General features: G+C 39.8%; 4 protein-coding genes across 7 annotated transcripts in view; all 4 read left to right on the forward strand.

Annotated features, from left to right (window-relative positions):
- Window positions 1–1,349, forward strand: part of kcnab1b (potassium voltage-gated channel subfamily A regulatory beta subunit 1b) — a 33,780-nt gene extending 32,431 nt beyond the window's left edge. For all 3 annotated transcript variants that reach the window (XM_044031428.1, XM_044031411.1, XM_044031420.1), the window contains one exon: window positions 72–1,349. In XM_044031428.1, the coding sequence (XP_043887363.1) occupies window positions 72–161 (90 nt within the window). In that variant the 3' untranslated portion in view covers window positions 162–1,349. The remainder of the gene's footprint in view (window positions 1–71) is intronic.
- Window positions 1,350–1,517: 168 nt separating this feature from the next.
- On the forward strand, window positions 1,518–12,407 carry pask (PAS domain containing serine/threonine kinase). 2 transcript variants are annotated; one of them, XM_044031399.1, is made up of 21 exons: window positions 1,518–1,949; window positions 2,889–3,116; window positions 3,434–3,663; window positions 3,746–3,916; window positions 4,026–4,157; window positions 4,244–4,381; window positions 4,567–4,816; window positions 5,350–5,522; window positions 5,612–5,729; window positions 6,076–6,253; window positions 7,013–7,236; window positions 7,455–7,572; window positions 8,227–8,807; window positions 8,919–9,061; window positions 9,169–9,336; window positions 9,605–9,730; window positions 9,827–9,961; window positions 10,053–10,252; window positions 10,811–10,944; window positions 11,031–11,180; window positions 11,813–12,407. In XM_044031399.1, exons 2-21 carry the CDS (start codon window positions 2,912–2,914, stop codon window positions 11,977–11,979), a joined length of 3,741 nt encoding a protein of 1,246 aa, XP_043887334.1. In that variant the 5' UTR covers window positions 1,518–1,949; window positions 2,889–2,911; the 3' UTR covers window positions 11,980–12,407. The 2 variants fall into 2 exon arrangements, with proteins under 2 accessions (XP_043887334.1, XP_043887326.1); XM_044031391.1 differs by having other exon boundaries at window positions 1,528–1,949; window positions 11,810–12,407.
- A 399-nt stretch (window positions 12,408–12,806) lies between these two features.
- mterf4 (mitochondrial transcription termination factor 4) lies at window positions 12,807–16,114 on the forward strand. The gene is made up of 4 exons (XM_044045006.1): window positions 12,807–12,876; window positions 13,116–13,548; window positions 14,511–14,695; window positions 15,283–16,114. Exons 1-4 carry the CDS (start codon window positions 12,850–12,852, stop codon window positions 15,664–15,666), a joined length of 1,029 nt encoding a protein of 342 aa, XP_043900941.1. The 5' UTR covers window positions 12,807–12,849; the 3' UTR covers window positions 15,667–16,114.
- A 597-nt stretch (window positions 16,115–16,711) lies between these two features.
- On the forward strand, window positions 16,712–18,209 carry LOC122781263 (probable G-protein coupled receptor 148). Its single transcript, XM_044044917.1, has one exon. The coding sequence runs from the start codon at window positions 17,140–17,142 to the stop codon at window positions 18,094–18,096; it is 957 nt and encodes a 318-aa protein (XP_043900852.1). The 5' UTR covers window positions 16,712–17,139; the 3' UTR covers window positions 18,097–18,209.
- The last annotated feature ends 1,065 nt before the right edge of the window (window positions 18,210–19,274 follow it).

Genomic DNA, 19,274 nt, shown 5'->3' on the forward strand with positions numbered 1-19,274 from the left:
TATGTCATTATGTGTGTGGTCATGCCAAAAAGCATTAATTGCTTGTCCTTCATTTGTTCTGTGCACCACAGGTTATTGCAAAGATGACAGCGGGCATTGCCACAGAGGTTGACCATATTCTGGGAAATCGTCCTCACAGTAAAAAGGACTACCACCATTAGGATGAATCACCTTTTAGTAAACTATGCTCCATAAGCATATCAAAGCTCACTTTTCACAGCCATGGCACTATAAACTTGTGCCCAACTTTGCTTAAGTGCGCACAAGTGACTGTGTGTGTGTGTGTGTGTGTGTGAGAGAGAGAGAGAGAGAGATAGAGAGAGAGTGTGTATAAAGTGTTCCGCTTGGCCGTCCGTATGAAGTTCAACTCATTGTTGTAGAGTGGGTTACTTGACAAAGCATGCATGCCAGAGCTATTGCAGCCAACAGTCAGAGAGTCCAGCAAGATGACTTCTGGATCAAAAGTCTCCTCCACTCAAAGAAACATCCACAAAAGCTGCGAAGTAACAACCATGCTTCTTTTTACTGCATGAACCAAACGTGTGAAATAACTATTCAATTACTTAAATTACCTCTGTGAGTATGGATGCATTAATTAAAGAAAACTTTAGGCCCTCTTTCTGCTGCGAAAAGCTAATTTTAGTGCAGTCACTACCAAATAGTTTCTGTATCACATCAAAATATATAAATTTTAGATGGAGCTTCTCTGCCTGTTGTGATGAAAGGTTTTCAGGACTGAAATTCTGCTCACAGCGTTGCCACATTTTCCATGAGAGTGATGAGATGAAATAAGATGGAAAATGTCTGGATTGACTGTTACATATCTTTCCCTATGAAGCAGCTATGTCTGAATGAGCCGTTAACGTTACTGTGTTTTTTCTACTCATGCAAAAGTAGAGCATATTGTACTTTTCCTTTTGTGCTACTCAACTACTTTTATTTTGGACTTTGCCAGACTTTTTTCCCCTGCAGTGATGATAATATCTGATTTGTTTAATTCCCGTCTGCATTGTAATTAAATTGTTTGTCTTGTCAAAGTTGAGGAGAAGATCTTCCTATGCGGAGTCTGTGAAGCTAATGAAGTAACATACAGAAATGGACACCTGCAGTCGTTGCACATAGAAAACATTACATTCTTACCCAGCGTCTCCCAGTTGTCAGTTTTACGTAATGGGGTGATCTTTATGTTCCTTCTGTTCAAAGGTGTGTTTTGGTGTTGTTCATCAGATTTGTACATACAAATAAAGAGCTTATAATTATAATATGTGTGAAATACCTGCAGTAAATGTCAATACAATGTATATCTTGTTATTTTTAACCCAGTACAATAAATAGACAGACAAACTAGACTTATTCTTTTCTAAATTACACCATAAATCCCAACTATGTTGAGTCGACATTTGCCATGGAGGTTCATAATAAAACCATGGGTTATCTATCTATCTATCTATCTATCTATCTATCTATCTCATCTGTCTGTCATTGCTTCCATGGAAACTGAGGCGGGCGTTTCTGGTAAATTATCCAATGAGCTTTCGCCCTTTGGTGGCGTGATCTTTGATTGGCTACGGTCTACGTCATCGAAGCTTCAACTCGACTGACGCTGCAAGCCCGCGGTTTACAAAAACACAGCTTTGACCAAGTGAGAAAATCGCTTTTAAATCCCGTCCTCTTCAGGAATGACGCCTTAAAATGGTGTCCGAATTGTGTTAGCGACACGGTAACGTCAGGTGTGAATGAAGTCTTTCAACGTTGCAGCGGGAAACCCTGTTGCATCGTCACCAAACACTGCACGGCAGCGTTTTGTTTGTGATAGCGTTAGCACTTGGCTAGCTAGCAAGTGGCTAAGGGAGGTAACGTTACCTTGTCAACTGGCGTCAACTTAAACGACTGTGTCCATTATCTGTCCGGATAGCTTGGAAACTCACGTTACTTCTCTGCGATTTGTGGTGAGTATTGTTTCGGAATGTATTCTTAAATCAGACGCTAACATTCGAATGTGATATTTATTTCGCTTAGGTTTGGATAAAAACATATACAGCAAAAACAAAAGGAATTGTGAATTCTCAATCATGAAATAAAATGGTATAATGGGCTGAATTATTATCATTGTGTTATTGTTATGCCTGTTTATGCTCTCCCGCCTTACAAAATCATAACATTTACAAGCACAAAACATTGCTATGGCGACAACAAACAATGAATGATGTTAGTTTTATGTCGCTGCTACTATGAACGTACTTAAGACACAATTTAATCATATATTAAGGGCTGATTAATAATTCAATCACAGTATATGACATAATATCATTTTCTTCAAAATCAGTGTAACAAAAGTTTAAAGTGTAAAGATATATGTTATGTGCCCTTTGCAAACACACTTTAAGACACCACACTCGATTACTATCAAATAAAGAATTTCAAAACCACAGTTTCCTTTGATCTTCAACTTTCACCTGGAAATATAACCTAATAATATTTAATCTGACAAATTGTATGGCAATAATTGTCAATACTACCATATAACCCAACTCTCAGTAAATTGCAAGTTGTATTGTTTCATAAAGTTTAATAAGCCTGATTGTGTAACTTTTCAGGACAAGTACTGTGTAGTTTGACCCACTGACAGACAAAGATTTGTTTGCATCTTCATTTTTTTTCAAATATGACTTCCTTCTAGATTGTACTGTCTCTCAGTTAAACAACCTCTGGGTACTTGGTGGCAATTGTTCGTTTTTGCCTCATTACATACTTTGTATTGTAATCTAGCACGTTTTTAAATACCTGAATAAGTAATGTTGTCAGTAGAAGAGTTTATCTACTAACCTGTAAATTGATGACACGGTTACAATTTTGCAACCTATTGTGACTTTCTGTATCATTCTCAGTCCTGGCTGAATAACAAACAGCAATGTTGCTGTCGACTGGGACTAGTCCTGGAGTGAGCCAGAGTATCCGATGTAAAGGAGAGACTATATGTGTGGTGCCCGATCTCAGCTGTGATCTCCTAGAAGATGACTTTGACCTTAATAAGTCCTACCCAAACACCCAGAGGCCGTTGTACAAGAGGAACCTTTTGTCACTGCAGCGTCGTTACTGTCTTGGTTCCTTGTCAAGTGAGTGTACAAAACATTCAGGTCACTGGTCATGCATGACATGCACCTACTGTATGTCTTGGCTGTAATTGTGATTAGCCCTGTAGTGAAAAGGGGAAAGGCTGAGTCAAAAAATCCTATTTACTTCTTTATTAAAGAAAAAGGATGAGTGCACAGGCAGACAGACACACACACAGCAAGAGAACGCATGATTCCAGACTGCACATGTAGATTTTGAAGAATTTGCCGTGGGCAAACACAAAAATACTAATTAGTTACAACACTAATTTGGGAGAAAGTGTTTTAAATCTTTGTCTGTTTTAAATTTTTGCTTACAGGTGAACATTTAGACATTTTCAGTTCTGCCGCAACAAGAAACCACCAAATCTCCAGCTTGCATCCTGCCTCTCAAGTTTCTTCTGTCTGCCTGCCACACTTATCCACGCTGTCGGAGACAACAAGAAGCCTGTACTGTCAGCTAATGTCTGGAACATTTGCCCTGAAAGGATCTCCATCTGTCCCAAACCCTAACAAAGCCATTCTCACCATCAACCATGAAACTAGAGAGGTACTTTGTGTGCAGTAGAATTGGTCAAACAGTACTGCAACTAAATCATAATGTGAAAACTTGTCTTATTTGAATTTTTCAGATATTGTCAGTGAATGAACAAGCTTGCAAGCTATTTGAGTATACCTCTTATGAGCTGGTTGGAAAGAAACTGGATTTTTTCTTAAAGAAAACCAGTCAAGTCTTGGAGCAAGCATTGGAAGAAGATTTTCTGCTAGAAGACGGAACTGTTGCAGCTGTGTCTGGAAAAGTGGTATGAAATATGATGTTGAAATCAAGACAAATACATAAATTATTTATTTATTTATTTTAATGATGTTGGGGCACACATTGTGTATGTTTGTGTAAATACTCTTGTGTAGGTGGATATTGCAACATTATCTGGAGAGGTGCCAGTTTCGGTGTGTACCCACAAACCACAAAATGAAGACCACAGGCTTGTCATTATGGAAAAAGTAGAACGCTTGTCAGCCTTTCTCTCCTTTTCACAGAATGTAAGTATGATTTATTTTGGTATTGTCCTCATTTATATCAAATGGTATAATTAAAATTATTTTGTCACATTTGATGTCATTTCTAGGGCAGCATCCTAACCTGTGACCTGGCATTTGCCCATCTCCATGGATACCACCATTCTGATGAGTTAAAGGGGGTTTCTGTTAAGAAGCTAATCCCATATTTACAAATCCCTCTCCACACTAGTCATGCTTTGCCCAAAGTAAGTGCTTGTAGCTAAACTTGTCCCATATTGCAGCTTAAAGCTTTTCTTTTTGTTTATGTTTATCACCTATTTGCATAATTCAGTAGCACACAGAAGCTACATTCTCTCCTCAACTTTTTTAAGGTTTTGAAATTTCCTAAAGTCTTGTTGTTTTTGTCTTTCCTTTCCTCTACTCCTTTTAGGTGCTGAGGGTTCAGAGACAGTGTGTTAAAATCAGGAGTGGTGCACTTGTCCCACTGTGTATCAAACTCCAGGGGGCAGTTGAATGTGGAAAACCCCAACACCAAAACAATGATACTGGTTGCACCTGCCCAACAGATTGTCATGAAAGCTCAGTTTCACAGGATCAACAGCCTTGCTCCCCTCTCACATCCCCTGTATGCAAGATAGAAATAATCTGTGAGCAGCATCATGGAAAAGAGCAGTCCTCTGGTGAGTTTAATTTGAATTTAAAACTGAGCTACCATCTATGGCTCTGTCACAGAGGGGTTCAGTCACTAATGTTCTGAGCAAAAAAGAGCCTACTCCACTGTGTTGCTGATAGTCATTCACAAACATTTGCAGTGTTCAAAAAAGTGATCAAAATGAAAGTATTTGACTATCAATAAATGCAAAAAACATGTCAAAAAACATCACCAATCGATAGGAGTGGATTAAAGCAACCTAAAGAAACATTGTAGTTTCTAAAAACAGCATGCAAATAGGTTGGAAAAACAGTATTAACTTGGTAGCTCATGAAATACTAACAGATAAATGGTTAACAGAGAACACTAACTCTGGGTTTGGTATTCTGCATATAACCTGATATGACCCATATTGTTCTTTAATGGCACTAGCAATAATAATTTAGAGATTGTTCTTTTGAAGTATGCAAAACAACCATCTTAAGGTAACATTGTGCTCCAAAAATACTGTAATTGACTATAATTGCTGTGCTTTTTCATAATGTGCCTGGACTCTCAAAGTGGATAGAGGTGCCATCTCTATGAACTCTACTGTGGAATACTCTGGAACAGTTTGGGTGTTTGCTCCTCTGAGTGGCCTTCTCCTGCTCCGCCCTGATGGCTCCATCTCCAGCATCCACAACCACATGGCTCTCAATCTGTTTGGTTACAGTAAGGACGAGTTGTTAGGAAAGGTGAGCCAACCCTACCAGCAGGAAAAGGCTGTTTGCATTGACATCTGTGCAAACCACTGAGTCTGTCACTGCTGCTTTGTCATCAACAGTGTGTCACTTTCCTGATGCCTGGTTTCTATGACTTGAACAGAAAGACTTGTCCATTTGCTGATGCTCAAGTCGAGGCTGCTAAAAGTATAACTTCATCCAAAATGACAGGGAAATCTGGTGAGCTTTCATATCCATTGTAAATTTTACAAGATGATATAGAAAACTTCACACTCTTGAGTGAGAGCTTTGAACTGTGGAGGGCAGCATTGCATTTCTCAGTTAGAGCCTGATGAAAATCATCAGAAGAAGAACAAGTTTGTATAGTTATACATATTACTTTCAGTGATGGGTCTTTGTTATTTACTCAGTGTAAAATCTATCTTTTTAAGACTTTTTCTTCCATCATTTTGGTTACCTTACGCTTACTATTTTATTCCAACTTTATTATTGTGGGTTTTTATTTTAGTTTCCTTATACAACACCGTTTGTTTGCATTCCATGTAATTTAATGACTTTCTTTCAGACCTAGACCCATCCTCGCTTGTCGCTGGAGATATGGCCACGGTGCATCAGGCTGTTATGAATAGAACTTCTACAGGGAGAGGCAGGATCTTCACTGGCACCAGCACCAGGCTGGAAAAGCAGGGCACCGCTTTATCGACTCTTTCCCCTCCTGCAGTCACCTCTACACGTGTAGTTATGTAAGAAAACGTCCTTGTGGTCTTGTTATATGTGCTTTAAAACGTAACGTGAACCATACATGATTACCTTCTTTATTATGAGCTTTTCACTTATTGATCAGATAACGCTTCACCACATGCGTTTATACGTGGTATTAACATGTGTCTCCAGTGCCTACATCAAGATCTGATCGCCATCTGATCATTGTCATCCCCCCTTACGTGACCTCCCCCTCTTTCTCTGTAAAGATTTAGTAGTTTAGAGCAACGCTACTTTACTGAGCAACAGTAGCCTCTGCAGCCACAATTGTTTTTTATCTCTGAGGCTCTGTGTAGAAGACAAAAACAATCACTCTCAGTCAGCTTTTAGCAGTTGCAGGTGCTGTTATGGTTTTGTTATAGTGGTAAAGACTCCAGAGGATGTAGATCCTGTTTGAGTTTCAGTGAGTTATGGTAATGGTGTGTAATGTAACATCATTACCATAACTCACTGAATAACAAATGGGATCTATGTCCTCTGGAGAAGATACTGATTGTGATTCAGTGAATTATGGTAATGGTGTGTAATGTAACAAAAAGTGAAACCTCGAAACCACACCACCCTGCTAATGAAACACATATAGTGCTACCTGAATTCAGAGCAATGTTATTACATCAGTGCCATCAATATTTTCAGTCCAGCCCCTACCATTTTTTTCCTCCAGAATTTGTTGTTTGACCATTAATCAATCCTGACTGAAAATCGTATTTAAAGTTGAATTCCAGCCGTTCCTTCCTCAGGGCTGATGACACCGCTGAGCTGATGGAGGAGGCAGCCCAGGTTGCTCCTTTCTGTAGCCAACTAGACAGTGCAGATACCACTCAGTCACTTCTCAAGACATTTGCATGGGTGGAACCTCCAGGAGATGACACCTGCTGCCCTGTTGTCTACGAACCACCACCTCAACTTAACCTCAAAAAGCAGGCCCAGAAAAAGAATAAACCTGCAATTGAAATTAACCCAGGTGAGAAAATCTAGACATGAAAATTAGTTTGGTCGTTTTTCTTTCATTTGCAGTTTTCAACCCAACTTTAAATGGCTACTCAAATGAACAAATACAGAATAGTCTACGCAGCATGCTATGTGTAAATATTGCAAGTTGAGTTATTTCATCAAATTTTAAAAGAGCACTCTGAGAAAATGCTGTCATTTCTTTTTTTGGTGTTTTGTTCACCTGTTTAGACACTCCCAACGAGAGAGGACATGTGAGTGGCATATCCTCTGCCAAAGGTAAATGCCACCAGTCATGTGCCTCTGTCTCCCAAGATTCCAGCTTCGAAGTCATTTCACTGGAGAGCAGGTGAGAAAGCAGAAATTGGGATTTGTTATCAGCAAATATGCTGGTCTTTACATTTTGTTCATATCGATATTATCACAACAGGCTGTTGTTTGTCTGGAATGAAGGCTAAAGAACAAGAAGTTGTCATTATTTTACATACTACACAACTAAAGAAATTATTTTGTTTTGAATATCTTTTTTCCTCCAGTGTAGTCAATGAAATTGTTAAGGCTGACTGCCTATCATGTTTCGCTGATAAAAGGCACACAAAAAAGAATAATTTAGAAAGTTCTTTTAAGTATGATAAAGCACAGCACATGCATGGACACCACTGTGATTGACAGCTGATACTGCCCAATAGGAGCCTGGTTGCAGGTGACTTCTGTGAACTCACAGTTCCAAAGACAGACACGGCATCGGTCAAGGCTTCACAGTGGGAGTTTATTTTGCAATCTCCCATTGCTCCATGGGCAGATAAGCCCGGCTTGTGTGTATTCATTACTGGTGATAAGGATGGGTTAAATGCAGAGGTCAAATTTCCTATCACTAATTGTAATGTGTGTAAGCATTACTAATTCACATTTCCCCACGCTTTTCATAAAATAGAATCATTTGATTGAAAACCAAATACTGGTTGTTTTTATTGTGTTACAAGTTTTTGACTAAATTTCCCAGGTCTTCCTCTGGCTTTTGTGAAAAGTTTGCTGGTCATGGTGGATCTGACCCGGGTCATGCAGAGGACTCTTGTCCAGCTGAAGACTCAGCCAGCTGCTTCCTGGACATCAACAGCAATGGTGACCTTGTGACCCGGGCCTTGGCTGACCTAGATCTAAGTGGTAGCATAGAGCTGCTCAGTGGCAGAGTTCACAACGATGACGACCAACACTCTATGACATCATGTGACACAACCGAGCTCCTGCGGACACCCTCGCCATGCGAGGTTAGGTCTGACCAGTTTGCTGAGCCTGTTGAGACCAAAGATGCTGCTGTGGAAGCCAGAAATGGTTCAAATGAAGAACAAAAAGGGGACACAGACGAGCAGGATCAGTGGGCTGCTCTCTCTTCAATTCATAAAGGAAAGAGCCAGGAGTTCTGTGTGCAAATGAATGGCAGGATTCAGACAGTGAGTGACACTCCTGCTACGTCGACACCCAAAAAGCAGAAGGTAAATGGACACATTCTGTGCTCAGACGCGACAGAGATACTCGAGGGCAGATTTGAAGCAAACGCCTACCACAGAGATGGCACAAGAGTAGGTTGGTACAACTGGTGTTTGCAGTTTTTCTGTTTTTGTTGTAGTACAAATCTACACATATTCCTATATAGAGCAAATAGACTTTAACCTGAGTCTTACATTTTCTCAACAGATTTGCAGTTAGATGTGTGTAGGACTAATCTCCCTGATGGAAGCTCTTTGTTTTGTGTATGGATGAGTAGACCTGGCCAGCAAGGAACAATTTTACAAACAAGTAGTTTGCTGCATAACCAATCAGGAGCCAGTCTCGGAGAGGTCAGTGGCAGTAAAAATCATTGGCCATCAGTAGTTTTGTCATGTTATATTATATGCCAAATTATTATTGTGTATTGGTCATCATTTTTTTGTACTTCTTCTATCAGAGGATTGCTGAGGCCAGTCATGGGGAGGCATTACGCTCCACCATGGACTTGGAGCAGTCTCGAGCCTGTGATGGACAGTTTGAAGAAGAGTACCAGCCTCTCAAAGCTGTGGGTAAAGGAGCCTTTGGTTTTGTATGGAAGGCAGTACGGCGCTGTGATGGACAAGAAGTAAGACGTCATTTTTATCAATGCAGATTCAAACCATATTGGGGCTTTCTACAAGGACATGAAGTAGCCAGCCAGTGAGAAAAATAGCCTGCATGTTTTTAAAAGAAAAGTCACTATTATATGATGATGAAGAAGCCGTTAAACATCAGTGAATGACTAATTTGGCTGACAGAATAAAAATAGAGCAGCAATTTCCATGCAAAAGGGTAGATTTTTTTTAAGATTGTGTGGTGGAGATGTAACTTAATATAAGTGTCCACATTTGCAGGTGGTAGTGAAGTTCATCAGTAAGTCCAGGATAGTGAGTGACTGCTGGGTAGATGACCCCATGCTGGGAAGAGTGAGCCAAGAAATTGCCATACTCACACGAGTGCAGCACCATAACATCGTCAAGGTAACTGTGTCATCAAAGCACAACACTCAAATCACTAGGTCTTCAAATAAAAAAAAACTGTTCTTTGCTTTACAACATTCATATCTGTGCCACTAGGTTCTGGAGGTGTTTGAGAATGGAAGTTACTTCCAAATGGTGATGGAAAAACATGGAGATGGTTTGGACCTTTTTGAGTTTATAGACCTGCAGCCGAGGCTGGATGAGCCCCTGGCCAGCTACATCTTCAGACAGGTGTGCATTTTTCCTGAGAGATGTGGTTGAAAGGGAAGTGAAGTGTTTGTTTGTTCCTTGTTAAACTGGTAAACATCTTTCTATTTCACAGCTGGTGGCTGCTGTCTTCTATCTAAGGACTAAGAACATCCTTCACAGGGACATAAAAGATGAAAACATTATCATTGACAAGTGTTTTCACATTCGACTGATAGACTTTGGCTCCGCTGCCATGATGGCTCCTGGGAAGCTGTTTTACAATTTCTGTGGCACACTTGAGTACTGTTCCCCTGAGGTGCTTCAGGGAAATCCGTAAGTATATAATAGGTGTGAACAAATGTGGTGCTTATAATAACAGCCTAACGTTATTGACATTTCAGCCTAGCTCAAAGCATTAAAACCTGCAGAATGTAGGTCAGAGCACAGTTTGTCAGTGATATTTATTTTAATGATGTGACCGTTGTAAAATTAGAAGTTCTGTCAACACTATGAAATGGCTAATCCCTAGCTCAATTGATACTCTTTTGTAGCAGATAGAACTAATATATATTTACAATATAGAAAAGCCCAAACAAACAATTCTTAAGAAACAAACAGGATTCATGGACATTACAAAGAAAAGGATGTGGGTAAACAATTAGCAAAAGGCACATCACATTAATGGTTGCAGATATAATCTTATCAACAATCACATCATATTTATGTGATTGTTTCAATTGAGAAACAAAAGTAGTTCTAATACAGTAAGGAATGTCTTTCCAGATTTGAGTGTATGTATGGAAAAAAATATCAATGGCAGTAGTTATTTTTGTATGATGGAACTGGAAGAATTATTTTATTGTGTGTCTCATTTTTGGTGATTTTCTTTAGCTATGAGGGGCCAGAGCTGGAGATGTGGTCTCTGGGAGTTTTGCTCTACACTCTGTTATTTAGTGAGAACCCTTTCTGTGATGTGGGTGAGATCCTGGCAGCCAAACTCAGGCCACCATTCCCCCTCTCCCCAGGTATACCACTGATTTTTGATGTTGACAGGAAGTTATAACTGCCTATTGGAGCAGATGAACACTTATTTCTCCATTTACTCTCTCAGATCTCAGTGGTATGTTGAGTGGACTGCTACACCCTGAGCCCTCGCAGAGGACTACACTGGATCAGCTGCTGCTCCGGCCTTGGATCAGCCAACCCATTTCCCTGGCAGAGTACAACTGGACAGAGGTGGTTCCTGCAAATCAGAGTTTTTGTGAGTATTCTTTACAGTCATTCACCTGGTTTCATGCAAATTTAAAATGTGTACATAAAAACATCTGAATGGCTTTTCAAAAGTCTTAAAGTATTGCATTAAAGTAAAGTAGAGTCATGTAAAAATGTGTGTATCAATAAAGATGGAACCAGTTTTAGTAAATAAGGACGTTTAGAAATCATGTGACTTAAGGGTTCCTCCAGTTTCAGCATTTTACTGTACTCACGTAATTTGCGTCTTATTATCGCTCTGTCATAATGTGGACTCTGGCATCACCTACTGCTTATCTTGATGAATGAACTCCAAATATTTACAGCAGTTGAAAACCCTTAAATGTGCATTAATTTTTTTACCAAATCATGTTTTTTTTTTCTTAAGATATTTTTATTGAGTTTTTACAGAATTTTAAGGCACAGGTACAAAATGTTGACAGGGAGCTTATAAAGTGCACAACAACACATAGGTCGAGAGAGATGATCCTGTACATTCACAGTGGGGAGAGAAAACACAACGACCCAGAACATGAACACAAAACAAAGAACCTAATCTATCTTCTTGTATTCTTGGCTGTTAAACATAACTGACCTCAAAAGTGGACAGCTCATGTACTCTGCACTCTCTTCTTGTAGCAGGCTCGCCACAGTACCAGCAGCCAAGCCCAGATGTGTTCAAGAAACAAGTCTTATACCCTGATCAAGGTGACGACACTCTGTCTGAAGATGAGGAGGAAGATGAAGATGAGAGGTTGTCAATGGTGGCCCTGGAGAATGAGCTTCAAAAGTACCTCCATGACGACTAATGTCTGGATTTTAAGGGAGTGAAGTACAGCCATCTGTCCAACATCTGCAGCAGTGCAAAGACATGGAAGTATACATCAGAAAGACAGTAAACAAACATTAATTTCTCTAGATTAATTTCTCTGGAAACTATTGTGCCTTTATTAAGTATACACAGTTTGTGTGTAATAAGCGTTACTCCTCAAACTGTTTAGTTGTTAAAAGGTACATGTGGAGATATTTGCAAAAGGATTGCACAAGCATTATCAAGAATGTAATGGCACTGTTTTTTAAGTAGAAACCATTTTATTTATTTTATTTTGAATTTTGAAATGATCTAAATCAGTGTAATGATTCAGCATCACCACCTAAGTCTATGTGACCACAGCCTTGTTATCATGAAGAAACAACAAAAAAATATCTGAGTGAAGTTGGGGGGGTGCTTTTTTAATAAATGTGTTTATAAATTTATTCTCAATGTTTTAATTAAAGATTGTAAGAATATTTACAATATTTTATCTATTTTTATACGTCAATAAATATTTTACAACCAATTTGTTCCTTTTTATATTCCTTATTATAAATGATTTTCTGAGTGTGTCTTTGACAAGTAAATACTGTGAATTCATTTGACTTCATGATACTTCATTGGTGCCTAGTAAGTTACACGTAGTTTACTGGCTAATTATGGCAGTATGTTTCCAAAGTAAACAATTTGTAAGCTGAGACTTGACATTGCCTTATACAAGTAATTATGACACATTTATTCGCGATATTGTAGCATACCGTGTAAATAAAATGCACGGGTAGCGACTATTCATGGTATCAACACGCTAGCCGGAACTTTCCCTCTCCACACTGAATGGACGGAAGTATATTTTCGACGGACAAGCATGGCAACCAAAGGCGCTTCGCGGCAGGTGACCGAGAAATGCTACAAATAAACATATTCACTTAATGAAAAGACGTTAAAAGTATTACTTAACGTTAGTGGTTCGTATATTCCAAAGGTTTCGTATTAACTACAGGCAAATGTACTACACAGCGTGTTACACCCCATTATAACCTTAATGTTTGTTAACGGAAATAAACACAGCCTAGGTTTAATTTCACAAAGTCTTCGCTGATAACTCCGTTCTTGTTGTTTTCTTTGTTTAAGGTTCTCCGCGTGATTGTGAGAAATATCGCCGCCTCTTCTCTGCTCAGTCCTCTTCAGGTGGGGAGATGCTTCCTCCTTTCCCAGCCCAGGTTGCTCTGCTCCTCCAGCAACCAGACCTCTCTGCAGTCAGCAGGACACATCTCTAAAGTCAGTCATGGATCTAATAAGCCAGTCACAGAGCTATCCCTGCGGACTTTAGTGGATATGGGTTTCACAGAACCACAGGCAGAACAGCTACATGAGGCTGTGTCCACAGTCAGGGGAGCAAGTGCTACCAAACATGCTCTGTCAACTCTCACAGCTCTGTTCGTTTTGGGCTACAACACTTCCAGTGTGCAGAAACTGCTGCTAAAATGTCCTGAACTGTGCACTGTCAAGGAGCCGCAGCTTCAGCAGCGGATAAGCAACCTGCGAAAACTAGGTTTTGTGGAAGGTAAGGCCATCTTCTTGCTGCAGCATAGTTCATCCAAATAATGCTAAAGCTTTTCTTTAGATGAAGGCATTCTAAATTAATTCATACATACCTTCATATCTATGTACTTTAGATGTAAGGGATTGTTATGGCTATGCCCCCCTGTGCTGAGAAACAGCATACAACAGGACAGAAAACATGGCTGCCAGCAGGGACACAAGGAAATACAGATTTCAGTCACTTACCAAAAGGCTCCACACCTGCGTAAGTCCACAATATCTTAAGAGTATCTTTGCCACTTTAGCTCACTGTTGGACAGCAGTATCCAGTTGCACAATGAAAACAGCTCACTCTCCTGTACCATATACAGTATATCCATTCATAGAAATACTGAATGGAAGAAGAAAAGAAACCTGCAACCTTTCCTCTACATCCAATTTTAAAGCAGAAAGGATGGAAATGTATGGGAACTATGTAGCCAGCTGGGACTAAAAAGCTTACTCACCCATACCAAAGTCCATGAGAAAATCAGCATTCTTATCTCATGGGGACATGGGAGCTGCTGGCTTAGTGCCACTGTGTCACAATGATTTCAGGACACTTCATTTATAAAGTACTTTTGAAGATATTTTAAGAGGGCTGCACAGACGTTTAGGGAGCAGTTATGGTGCTTGGATCAGTGTGGTGGAGAGAGGACGTTTGATTCAGATGAACAGAGGTTGTGAGGTGGTGTCTGGTGATGGAGCGGCTCAGTGAGGTAGGAGAGTACCAGATTATGAAGGGCTCTGTGTGACGAGGAGGACGTCAAACTCAATATGTGACAAACTTATTTTTAAGATATCATAGACTTCAGCACGTTTTTATTAGGTGAACTTTTTATAAAGTGGTTAAAATCAGTTTCTCCTTGTGTCCCTGCTGGCAGCACAAGCACTAAGATAAATGCTGAAAACTATGAATTTCATTTCTGACCTTTCCCCTTATAGGCAGTCTTCAGAGAGTTGTGGCCCATTACCCCCAGATCCTGACTGTGCCTGTGAAGAAAGTCAATTATGTGGTGCTGTTTCTCAGAGAGAGGTGCCTGTTTACTACCATGCAGATCACAGATATCCTCAGAGACAATCCAGCCATAATTCTGGAGGATCTGGGTCAGGTGGAGTACAAGTTTCAGGTCGGTAAACAAGCCAAAAATAACTAACAAAATAAAAATATGTTGATGTCTTGTTATACAACATGAATTCATTTAAATATCATAGCTTAAATATATATAATGGTCAGGTGCACGTTTCATGACTTCCTTCACAGTAGATATGTGAACGACAACACACAACATTGTCTTTGTCCCATTTTCAACTACTTATAATGTTATAAATTTTGTTCCTCATACTTAACAAGACACAATCCTGCTTTATTATTTTATTGTACAAGAGAAAATGATTAAGAATGAACTGTCCTGAACTAAACATGTCAATCACACTATTGAGCTTTATTAAATTTGGTTTCAGCTTTTATGCCGACACCACTTTTGGGACAAGACTTGACACGTTAATCACTATTTTTTAATTTCATCATATTTTCCAGTAAGAACATTCTACATACACTAACCCGAAACCAATACAAGAACACATACAGCTCCATCACCTCCCTGTGTGAACCATGTGTGAAGAGGCAACAGTACCTTAAGTGTTCATTAAATATATGTTAAAATCTTTTTTAACTCTAGATGTATTTATTAATTATTTATCCATCCTTCCACAGTATGTCTTTTTCCGAATGGGTATTAAACAGAGAGAGATGATCAAGTCTAGGTTGTTCCGTTTCTCCCTGGACGAGGTTCGCTCCCGGCACTGTTTTCTGGAGCGTCGAGGTTTATATCAAACCCCTGACAAGAAAGGCCAAACCACTACCGTCAACCCTAAACTGGACAGTATCCTTAACGTTAACCAGGACACCTTCCTCACAGCAGTTGCCATGGCGTCAGCAGAGGAGTATGAAATCTTCCAAAGACTTATGGCAAGAGAATGGCAGGAACAGGAGAAAGAGTATGACAGTATTGAAGCTGACAGTGATGAAGAGGAGGATGACGAAGATGATGAGGAGACTGGAGGCAAGCATGGATACAGAAAGTGGAGAAAGAAATGAATATGAAAGACTAAAAGGACTGGAAATTATTTGAAGAGGCAATTAAGTGATTTGAGAAAATGACATCTGATTAGAAATGAAACAATAAAATCATCCCTGTCAGCTGTTTGTTTAAGTCAGGTTTATCATGAAGTGCTAGAGAGTATTCTTATCTAAAACACACATGGAAATATAGTGTGATGTTGTAATTGGTGTACCCATGATGGCAGCAATGAGTGGAGTGATACCTCTGATTTGGGCTTTCCTTTGCTGTTATATAACCAGGACCTTTATACATATGTAAGATGGCGTGACGTTAATGTGCCGTCAGGCAGATCGATAAGGAATCTATATGGATGAATTATAAATGTCTCCCACCAAAAAAGTGCTTGGGTTTTTCCTTTAACAACTCTGTAAATTAAATCAAGGTCATAACTGAAGTGAAATAAAGGGGGACATGCAGATTTAATCAATTTTATATCTGAAGAGGTATCAAATGCAAGTTGAGAAAGCAACAGCGCGAAGAGCAGTGAAGAGGATAAAATGCTCCACCCCGTCACTATGTTACAGCCAAGTGGCTGCAGCATTCTCCATCCATATGTTACCTGTGAGAGTCAACAAAAAGTAAATCAGATAAGGCCATGTGAGTGAGACAAGGCCCACATAACACCCATTGATTTATGAGAGTGCTAAGCTGAATGGATGCACACCACGGAGAGGTTATTCTTCTCTGAACACAAGGTAAGAAATGTCACCTGTGGCCAATCGATAATTTGTCAATATACACTGTCTGTGCAAGGTTTGGAGTGCACCGAGCGATTTTATGTTGATTCAAGTGTTTGAGTTTGTAAGATCCTAAAAAATTTTATTTCAGCAATTTAATACTGATGCCTCACTGGAGAGTGTAGGTGAATTTAAGGTTTAATTCAAACTGTGACTTAAGGTTTTTTATTCTTTTGCGGCATATTATCTCTTTGTGTGTTTACTGTGAATTAACTGTTTACAACTGTAGCTTCTTTATTTATCTTTATCTTCTTCTGCAATATAGCAGTGGGGGGGGCAGAGTCCATCAGTGTATGCTGTTCATATCATATCAAATGTTTTATTTAAGAGTAGCATTACAAAGTTGATGAAAGAGAGGAGACGGAGTGGAATAAAAAGAAATGCACACGTGTTCCGTGCATGTTTGCTCAGCCTGCAGCATCGAGATGACGGGCATGAGAACGCCTAGTCATTGTTTAAACACCATAATTCACAGTGTGATTAGGGGCTATTGTTCTTCCTCCTGTAGATACTCATGTTAATTAATTTGCATAGCATTAGTGTATTACAGTTATCTCAAAGAGGGCTCGCACACTGTTCATCTTTAAAAGCAAAATTAAGACTGCAGTAAAAAAAAATTTTTTAATAATTTCTTTCCTTTAATCCACAGCAAACTGCAGGAGAAAGTATAACAACATTTAAGACACCGTTAGTCAGTGCACCTAACCTACAATGGCATCATCAGTTATGATTACAAACCTCACACAGGAGTGGGTTGAGAGTCTGCAGAGGTGGCACCTAGAGTTTTTTTTCATTCCTACTGCATTTATCACCATTGCCACCTTGCTGGCCAACCCCGTTCTCCTGACGTGCATCTTTCTGACCCGGGCCTTGCGTCAGGAGACGCGTTACCTGCTCGTGGCCAACACCTTGGCAGCAGATGTACTCTTCCTCATCCTCAATCTGGTCACCTTGCTGTGTAATGCTGTGAGAGTGCAGTTCCCCTGGATCGTGTGTGAGGTGGTCACGGCCGTCACTGTCACGGCTTACTGCTGTGCCATCCTCACAATCACCCTCATGGTGGTCGACACCTACGTTGCTGTCCGCTGGCCCCTCCATTACCACGACCTTCTTCCTCCTCCCCGCACCCACTGCATACTGGTGGGGGTGTGGATGCTGGCAGCTGCGTGTCCATTCATCCTGGTGGTCATGATAGAGGAGAGAGAAAATCCCCATGTGAAGTTGCCTGTCTGCCTGGTTCTCGTCAACCTCGGGCTCCTTCAGCTTGAGAACATGATGAGGGTCCACATCTACTTCTTAATTGCTGCACTCATCTGTGCCATTCTCATTTTATACTGCTACATTCGACTCTACATGGTAACAAGGACTCAGGGCATCTGGCAGAGCCGCTTCTCCAGGGCCCGGGTCACCCTGCTGGCTCATGGGGTTCTGCTCCTGCTCTATTTTGCCCCTGGCTTTGTTTTCACCCTGGAACTCTTCCTGTTCCAGAGGAAAGACATAAGTCAAGATGCCCGTGTGTGGATCAGCACAGTGAATATGTGTGTTTTTATGTTGCTGCCCAGGGCGTTTGCTCCGTACCTCTATGGGCTGAGGTACAGGGAGATCTCCAATACTCTAATGCAGCTGCTGCATCGACACTGGAGGGTCAACCAGACAACAGTATCATGAATGCCTCATCAGAACATTTTTTTTTAAATCCTCCATGGTATCACTTTTAGATAAGTTTTATAAGTATATAAGGAGTTATTTTTTGGCCTGCCAAGTATATTTGCAGAATTTTTTCCAGGCTTTTACTTAATAAAAGTTTTGACTCATTTGTCAAAGTATATATCTTGTAAATGACTCATTTATATATTCTAAATAATATTAGGCGTTACAAAAACATGGTCAGAAATGTCATGCATACATTTGGTCTTGTCACACACAATTGTGAATTGGGTTGTGATAAATGATGATCTATAATGATTTAAATACATACATGTATTCATAAATTGGTTAATTTAAATGAAAGAATAGTGACCATAGCCATGTGTAATTCTTGTTATACAACATAAAGTCAGGATTTTAGATATGGCTTTAAGCTTTATCCTCTGCTGTTTTATTATTCCGTGAACAAAAACCAGAATTGTTTTTTTATGAGTTGACAGTAGAAGACAAAATGTATTCTATCATCATCATCATCATCGTCAGATAGCCGTGTTGAACTTGATGTTCAGTCTCAACCGTTTATGAACCTAGTAACAAAAGCATGTTACTCCATTTGCTTTTAAGACTTGTTTGTCTGAACATCCTATCTGTCATTAACAAACGGTCAATTGACTCGGCAACTTAAAGCACTTACAGAGAGGAAGGGGAACCTCATTTACGAAGGTGTGTTCATGAGTCATACTGGCAAGAGAAACTGCTTGTTTTTGTGCCATCTGTGACTGTTACAGCAGTCTAGCAGCAGAGGGACACGTTTCACTGCCTGTTCACTCCTGCAGCAAACTAAAGAGGAAGAATGTTGTCATGTCTGTACAGACCGCACTATGCTACTGTACACATCCTTTGTCACAATTTTATTTCAAGTTTTTCATGAGTTAATCATACAAGACTGGTCCAAACAAATAAAGGAGGAAAAGGAAATAAAAACAAAGATAAAATCCAACAATGTGGCAACTTGGTTAAATATTAAATATTATCTGCACAGGTATCCTGTATCCTAAGGCATCCTTAGAGACTCAGACTACCCACTGAAGTCCAGATAGAGAGTGAAAGTCCCACTCATTCTAGTGTCTTCCTCTTTAAAAACAAACAAACCCATCATGCCCTGTCTTTCTATAGTCATCACTTATATCAAAGATTTC

This window comes from Solea senegalensis, linkage group LG1 (assembly GCF_019176455.1).
Source record: "Solea senegalensis isolate Sse05_10M linkage group LG1, IFAPA_SoseM_1, whole genome shotgun sequence".
Taxonomy (NCBI): domain Eukaryota; kingdom Metazoa; phylum Chordata; class Actinopteri; order Pleuronectiformes; family Soleidae; genus Solea; species Solea senegalensis.

Bases quoted from the DNA above. Each gene is read 5' to 3' on its own strand.
- pask (XM_044031391.1), top strand. From the start codon at position 2,912: ATGTTGCTGTCGACTGGGACTAGTCCTGGAGTGAGCCAGAGTATCCGA. The intron at 4,382-4,566 runs GTAAGTGCTTGT...TACTCCTTTTAG, and splicing joins CTAGTCATGCTTTGCCCAAA to GTGCTGAGGGTTCAGAGACA. The intron at 8,808-8,918 runs GTTGGTACAACT...TTTTCTCAACAG, and splicing joins CAGAGATGGCACAAGAGTAG to ATTTGCAGTTAGATGTGTGT.
- mterf4 (XM_044045006.1), top strand. From the start codon at position 12,850: ATGGCAACCAAAGGCGCTTCGCGGCAG. The intron at 12,877-13,115 runs GTGACCGAGAAA...TCTTTGTTTAAG, and splicing joins CCAAAGGCGCTTCGCGGCAG to GTTCTCCGCGTGATTGTGAG. The intron at 13,549-14,510 runs GTAAGGCCATCT...TTCCCCTTATAG, and splicing joins AAAACTAGGTTTTGTGGAAG to GCAGTCTTCAGAGAGTTGTG.
- LOC122781263 (XM_044044917.1), top strand. From the start codon at position 17,140: ATGGCATCATCAGTTATGATTACAAACCTCACACAGGAGTGGGTTGAG.